Here is an 8,298-nt window from a genome sequence, read left to right as displayed (position 1 = left end):
ATGTTTTTGAGCAGCAAATCAGCATATTAGAATGATTTCTGAAGGATCCTGTGACTGGAGTAATGATGCTAAAAATTCAGCTTTGAAATCACAGAAATAAATTAAATTTTAAGAATATTTTCAAATAGAAAACAGTTATTTTAAATAGTAAAAATATTTCAAAATGTTACTGTTTTTGCTGTATTTTGGATCAAATAAATGCAGGCTTGGTGAGCAGAAGAGAATTCTTAAAAAACATTAAAAAATCTTACTGTTCAAAAACTTTTGACTGGTAATGTATGTCAGCCTATAGTTTGATATAAGGTGAACATTAATTTTTTTGTGCTGGGTTTTTTTTCTTAAATATTATGTAGTTTTATAGGAGGAGGTTTCATAGACTTGGAAAAATCATTTTTCAGAAGTTTGTAGGTACAGACAGTAGAGTTCTTGGCAGTTTTTATGAGGCTTTTTTTTAATAGTGTTCATATCGATATCGGAATTATATCGTATCGACCAAAATTAAGAAATATATCGTGATATAAATTTTGGCCATATCGTCCAGCCCTAGGCACAAGTGTGTTTGACAGCATTAAAATAACAGGCCAAGTCACTTATATAGACAGCATAAAGAGATGAGTATTAAGGCACTGAAATTAGTCTTAGATAATGGAGTTTTTCTGGCTCCCAGCACTTGGAGTAACAGGCACATGGGAAGTGTGGCAACTTTGGCCTTTATCGAATTCAGTCACAAGCGTTCAAGGAAGTTTGGGGGTTTTCGTTTCGCCCCCTCCTCCTCTCTAACCATAATGTTGTTATAAACTCATTACAAAATGACAAGAAAATGGTTTATGAATTAATGTTAATTTCAACATCTCTATGATATCTGAAGGAGAAAACTGTTGAAAAGTGTGCTTTTAAAAGTGACAGTAAAGAGATTTATAATGTTACAAACTATTTCAATTTCTATTTCAAATAAATGTAAGTCATCAAAAGTCCCTGAAAAAATGACTGAGAAAATGTATCACAGTTTCCGAAAAAGAAGCACAACTGCTTTCAACATTGATAATAGAATAAATAAATGTTTCTTGAGTTATTAGTGGGTTATTAATATAATCTAATTTAATTTAATTTAATATAATATAATATAATATAAACCATAAAACATGTTTTGTTACTTTACAACATTTCTCATTTTCATTTAGTTTATGGTGATGTACTAAAATAACTAAAACTAAAATTGAGACAGAAAATATCAAATAAAAACGAATTGAAAATACTGATTTAAAACTATCATTATAACTGTATGATACTAAAATAGCACTGCTAAAGGACCAGATCAGCATACAGTATTAGAATGATTTCTAAAGGATGAAGACTAGAGTCAGCATTACTGTTTTTACTATATTGTTTAACAAAAAAGGCAGCCTTGTTGAGCATAAAAGACTCAAAAACATTAAAGAAATCTTACCAACCCCAAGCGTTTGAACAGTAGTGTACCTGTATGTCTTAATACTGCAGCTCTTATCCCATTTCATTAAATGTTTCTTGACTGCATCTGTCTCCCTGTGACCAAAAACTCTCTCAAGCTTTAGTGGAGAGGATCTGTCCCCACCACGCCTCCGCAGGCCTTGATCTTTGGAACTTCCTGTGCGTGTCAGGTCTGAGAACCGCACCGATGGAGCTCAGCGTCTCCTGAGGGTGATGGTCAGGCTTCACACAGTAAACAACGCTCATGCCACTGGTCGGTCTGGATTTGTTTCCAGTCCTGTTGGAGAAGACAGTGTCCCATGAGCTGCAGTTGGTGCGCTAGTCCACAGCCTCCCAGAAAAGGCAGCCGGCCCCTCATCTCCTGAGTCCTGTCTGTTATATCACAGCAGATTGACAGAAAATAACTAGTGGTTTGTTGTCCCATTTCTTTCTTTTTTTTTTTTAGAGAGAGGAAATATTTATATGATGAGTTAATTTTTGACTCTTCTTGACTAGCTGGACTGTTATAATTGTTGTAAGGGGACTTTTGCATTACATAACTGTATTCACTGAACCCTGATTAGATATAGAGAGTCATGTTTCTTACATAGACAGCTTTCTGGGGTTTGACCAGTACTTTTGATCTTAGGCCTGTTCAGGTTATATAACACTTTAAATGGGACATCAGCTGGTAACCTAAAGCCAGAAAGATACTCTACACAAGTATGCAAAAGCATTGCGAGTGTGCCATCCTATTCTTAATCTTCTCACTGTTCTCAGGGGGTCGATAAAGTTTCCTAGCTGTTATTTTGGTAGTTAACTATAAGCGTGTCAACCGTTGAACTAACTAGCTGAGTTTTCTCCAAACTGTTGCTCGCCATGATTGTGGTTGACCGTTCTGATATATCTTGACGGATTGCAATCAAGCTTTTTTTTTTTTTTTTGCATTCCCATTTGGAGTAATGCATGTTTGGACCTAAAAGTTACAATTAAAATGCAGTGTAATTAAAAAAATATATTTTATTGATCCAATCTGGTTGAAACATCTAATTTGTGCTCGAATTAAAATGATATATAAATATAATATGATTTTTGTTTTTGTAAATTAATTTTTTAACTTTTATTCATTAAAATACTCAAAAGTGACTTTAAAGCAATCTATCTTTACTGATCACTTGTGATTACATCGTCTGAGACAAGCAGTTCAATTTCTTCTGGTTTGCTCCATTTGTTTTGAGTACAGCCTGGTATTTAAGACGGTACATCCAATATAAAGGTTGTAGTTCATTCTTCTTGGTAAGTGATACATTTCAGAAACCAGATATGCTTCTCTTCATGTCCATTTAGCAGCACCCCTAACTTGGTTCCCAATCATCTACCAAGCCTTCAGGGTGACTTTGATAGGCTTAGATGGACTTCTGTCGCTGTTCTTGGAAAACTTTAAGAGACATCTCCTCTTAGGTTTCTAAATGCATGTCTTGTGTTATGAAAAGGCAGATGCCAAGGTTTATTTTTGCAGCTTAATGTTCCTTTGTGTTATAACACTGATATACACAAACAACCGGATACATCACAGTCTCTCTAGTACCACACGCTCTGATCTGATAAAGTTCCCACTTGTGAACGTTCACACAAACTACTGCAGATTCTCTCAGCACAAACCAGAGCCTTCCTGGCCCTCAGAACCTTCAGTGTGGTAACACAACAGCTGTACAGATTTGCGGCCTTAAAATAGTTGTTTGCTAGTTTTAGTTAATACCACAGCCAGTCTATTTTTATCCCCCCTCATAGTTGGAGTTGGAAACCTCCATGGACACAGTGGGATTTGGAGTGGGACTGTTTAGAAGCACCTCTGAATTCTGAAATTGGATCCGGTGCTATAATTTTAAACGCAGACCGTCTTCATTAGCATGCAATGTTCTCATTAAAGTGCTTTGTGGCCCCCGACAGTTAAATGAACTATTGCTAAGGCAACAAGCCATATTTGGTTTTTATCTCGCCTTTATTTCCAAAAAGGCGCTCTTTTATTGTTTGATGTTGTCCTGTTGAATGCGCTAGTTCACAATTAAAAACCAGTAAAGCTTCTAGTACTGTAGGATGGCGTAATGGTTAAAGATCTTGGCTAGTAACAAAAAGGTTGCAGGTTTGAAACTCAGAAAGACCTTTCACCATTGTGACATGGAACGTAACTTAAGCGATAAAAGCATCCGCTAAATGTGTACTTAGAACTTAGTTATCGAGATTTGCCTTTTGCAACTCTACTTCTATAACTTTAATTTCCATAATTTGATGTATTAATGTGTGAAACAGGATAATAACCTAGAAAAATTATATGTTGAGGCTTTATTTTATCAATTGAGAATTGTAAAAAGTAGATGTTTGATAACAGAATGGACCTAGACCTAACAATACTTTGCCAAAACAATTAATGGTTGACCAATAAATCGCCAAGGCTCATATGTATCAACCCATATTTGGCTTTTTTTTTTTTCTTTCGTTTTAATAAGAATTTATGTTTGGCCAATAAATTTCAGAAGCTTGACTTCTGTTTTGACAACACTAAAAACGATTTTTTTTTTTTGTTGTTCATACCGATTCAATATATTATTTGACATAGCTGTTGGAAGAAAGTAAATTATGTATGAAAGATGTATTACAGCATTTGCAGGTCTATTATTATAAAAAAAAATAAAAAAAATCTGGTTAATTTTCAAATATTTTCTAAATATTATGTAAAATAAATATACATTTTTAATATAAATCATAAAAAAAATCTATATCAGTTGTCCACTAAAACATTGACTATAGGTAGTGGTTAAAGGTGCAATAGGTGATTGTCTTCAGAAAAACATTTTGTTATGCTGGTTGAAAGTCTCTTCACATCCCGATAGCAATCATTAAGTTAAGTGGTCTAAATGTATTTATCTGTATTTATATATTCTGTGGAAGGCGTAGGACCAAGAAATGTTCGTCCAATGAAAGCGCTCGGTCCGGGCATTTTAATTGGCTTTCCTACCTGCCTGTCAACGTACAGTATGTATTAGCATACCTCTGCACACCCAGTTCGCGCAGACAGGATACATCATCAGCGCGTTCACGCACACTGTGCAGATAGAGCGAGAATGGCAGACAAACATCAACAACCCAGTCTTCCTTCCTGGTATTGTAGTACTTTTAAAGTTTTATCACTGGTGAATGACACATGATGTAGGCAGCCCAGCGGTTCCCAATGCCAGTCCTCACGCCCCGCTCTGCATATTTTGCAGGTCTCGCTAGTTAGCACACCCGATTCAGATAACCAGCTCATTAGAAGTGAGCTATGTGCATGAACTGTGTTCCGATCGATATGATCCCTACACAGTGTTCATTGCTCCCTACTCCCTGAAGCGGTGAGAAATCACCTCAGACCACATCACTGTCATGCTAATGCCTGCATACAGACCACTCGTTAAAGTCACCAAACCAGTTCACAAACAGATACAAGTGTGGCCGGAAGGGTCGTCAGAGGCTCTTCAAGACTGTTTTAACACCACTGACTGGAATATGTTTAAGCAGGCTGCAACATACAATAACACCACAGACCTCCAGGAGTACTCAGAGACTGTCACTGCCTACATCACCAAGTGTATTGATGATGTAACAGTCACAAAGACCATCACTGTCCAGGGCCAACCAGAAGCTGTGGCTAACAGGGGAGGTCTACGGACTCCTGAAGACGCGGAACGCTGCCTTCAGAGCTGGAGATGAGGTGGGCCTGAAGACAGCTAGGGCCAACCTATCCTGCGGCATCAGAGAGGCTAAAAGACAGTACTCCAGGAGGATAGCCCATCATTTCAGCAACAGCAGAGACAGTCAGAGCCTGTGGCAGGGGATACAGACCATTACGGACTACAAGCCCCCACCACGCACCTGTGACAGCACCATCTCCCTGCTGAACGAGCTGAACGTCTTCTTCGCTCGCTTTGAGGCACAAAACAGCACCACTGCACAGAAGACTCCACCTCCTCCCGGCGACCAGGTGATGACGCTGTCCCCGGACAGCGTGAGGAGATCCCTCAGCAGGATCAATGCACGCAAAGCTCCGGGTCCTGACAACATTCCTGGGCGTGTACTGAGAGACTGTGCAGTGGAACTCACTGATGTCTTCACAGACATTTTCAACATCTCTGACCCTCTGACGGACTCTCCCACTCCCCCCTCCCAAATACACACACACACTGTCACTTTAATCAGTCTAAATAAGCTCTTTTTGCACTACAAATCATTATATCTGCACTGTTGTTTACTTCACTGGTTTGCACTCTATCTGCCATGTGCCGTGTGCTGCTTTATATATATTTTTTTATATTTTTTTTACATTTTACCTTATTTGTATATTTGTATAGTTGTATTTTATATTTAATCTGTATATCTGTATTTATGTTCTACTGTTAGTGTTATCTGTATGCACCAAGGGTCTGAGAGTAATGCAATTTCAATTCTCTGTGTGTATGTGCTGTACATGTGGAAGAATTGACAATAAAGCAGACTTGACTTGACTTGACTTGAAATCCGTTGAAGTTTACTTCATTTCGGAACATGGGCTGGAATTGGTAACCGCTGATGTAGCCTATTGTAGTAATGTTGTCTCTGGTATTCTGGTCTGTGAGCGTATATGTGTTCGGGGGCGTGGCTTTGGACGGCGATTGCAGGGAGGGTGGGACGTTCGATTTCAGTGCTATCAGGCTAAAGTTAGCATTTTTCAAGATCTCCTACTGCACCTTTAACATTATCCAATAGCCTCATAGGGAAAGGAAAGTCGTTTCAGTGGAAAGGCAAATTGTTATGTTTTGTTTAAAGATTACAAAGATCCAGAACATGCATTATAAACACATTAAATGAGAGGTAATCCAGGAATTCGACTTGTTTGCAGCCTGGCTTGTTTAAGTATCTCACTAACTGTGTCTGTCTCTTTTCTTCAGAGTTTTGCCGCATTGACGAGCTGCTCTGTCAGGATGAGATCGCCATCCTCAGTTTTGAGGCCATCCGCAGCATTCACAAGCAAATGGACGACGATGCCAATGGCAATGTGGACGTTTCGGAAACCGATGGGGTCAGTAAATTACTGCCTCTACGTGGCTAACTTTTGTTTAATTAGGCAGTTGATTGACCTTTGTTCTCTTCTAACCTCACACTTTGGGTGGTTGATTAAGCAGCTGATTAATTTTTCTCATAGCATTAACGTTCAAGTCAGCATGATGGTGAATGAATAATCTGCAGCAGGCTAGTAGGTACCCTGATGCTTGTTGCAGCTTGTAATATTAGGGTTATTTTATTTTTTTAATTTTACAAGCTGTCTGTTCATGTACACTATGGGGTACAACAGTGACTGCCATGGTTTTGAAAGTATTTTTCAAATTTATTTTCTCCAAAAATTCATGAACCAATACAGCTACCTCCAAAATTATTCAAAAAATTACAAACTTTGATTTGAAGCATAAAAAGATATATAAACTATCTGTATGAAATAAAATAAAAATTCTACATGTAAAACATATGAAAAAAGGTGCAAGACTGTACTTTATTTTATTAATGAATGAACTATGTGTTGCGTTTTACTCTTATAATATTTTATAATATACTACTCAGCCCTCTACGAACACCTTGGCAATTGAATCGCCATTGGCTAGTGAATTTTTTAGTTTACTCGCCAGACTGATAAATATAGTATATATATATATATAAATATATATGTGTGTATATGTTTGTTTGTAAAATGGTACAGTAAGCGAGTCAACTAAAAGACCGCTTCTTAAACCAGAGAAGGTGAACATGCTGGTATTCTTGTGGGGGAAAAAACATGCAAGCACTGTCACCGTTAGTTTTACTTTTCTTTTTGTTTACATTTTTGAAAAACTTATCTTTGCTGTTTACCTTAAGCTATGGAGGCTCTCATTCATTCATTCATTCATTCATTCATTCATTCAGTGTTTGCTAAACGTTCTGTAATTTATTAGTCGGTGTATATAATACAGCATGTGGTGTGTGCCATGCCTATTCTTATTCGTTTTTGTTAATAAACGTTTTGTAAGCTAGTTTGTCATTGTATCTTACTGATTTATTGTTGTTGTGCTTTTTGATTAAGAATAACAATGAATCCATCTTTTGTTTTAGTCTTAAAAAATTAAAGGTGTGTAGATGTATGTAAGCAAAACAGTGACAACAAGATTGCGAATTCGAAAGTGAAAGCATCCGAAGCCCGCTCTTAACACAGCAAAAGAGAAACTCCCATTCACAAAGTTCAAATCACAAATAATACTACTGATGATAAAGAATGGGTTGAATGTTAACAACTTTCGTTTCCATATAACTATAATCTATGATAAAAGTTCATCAGCTAAATTGAATAATCCCATGTTGTAGCGCAAAAAAAAAATATTGCAACCAAATCATGTGCTCGTGCGACCAGCTGAGAAAGTTAGTTGCAAAAGAGCGCCCAGTGGGAAGAATGAGTCTGGAGCCCTGATATGCATTATACAGAGGCAAGAGGAAAATGAAAAATACCATCGAAAGACCTCAGACATACATTCATATAAACTCCTACCCTAACTGAATCGCGATTTGTTTAGCATCTCAACCGATTTGAATCGTCACATATTTGAATCGATTTTCAACCAGCTCGCGGTTAATCGTTATATTCCTAGATAGAACTTTAGTAATTAGAATTTAAACTTGATAACCATGTATGAATGCATATTAGTCATTTTAACTGAACTTCGGACTGGTGGTGGTGCTTTTTTGGTCATTCAGTGTTTCTGTAAAAAAATTTAAGATAATAATGATACGAATTCTACTAATAAGAACAATATAAAA

The 8,298-nt window shown here is 37.1% G+C and overlaps 1 protein-coding gene across 1 annotated transcript in view; it reads left to right on the top strand.

The window, feature by feature from the left end:
• The window catches only part of LOC107675872 (stromal interaction molecule 1-like), a 61,525-nt gene that overhangs the window by 15,051 nt on the left and 38,176 nt on the right, over window positions 1-8,298 (top strand). The window contains exon 3 of the mRNA XM_016470370.1: window positions 6,408-6,538. Within this exon, the coding sequence (XP_016325856.1) occupies window positions 6,408-6,538 (131 nt within the window). The remainder of the gene's footprint in view (window positions 1-6,407; window positions 6,539-8,298) is intronic.

The sequence above is a fragment of the Sinocyclocheilus anshuiensis genome, unplaced genomic scaffold (genome assembly GCF_001515605.1).
Source record: "Sinocyclocheilus anshuiensis isolate Anshui unplaced genomic scaffold, SAMN03320099.WGS_v1.1 scaffold1832, whole genome shotgun sequence".
Classification (NCBI taxonomy): domain Eukaryota; kingdom Metazoa; phylum Chordata; class Actinopteri; order Cypriniformes; family Cyprinidae; genus Sinocyclocheilus; species Sinocyclocheilus anshuiensis.
This window is presented reverse-complemented; position numbering and strand designations above follow the sequence as displayed.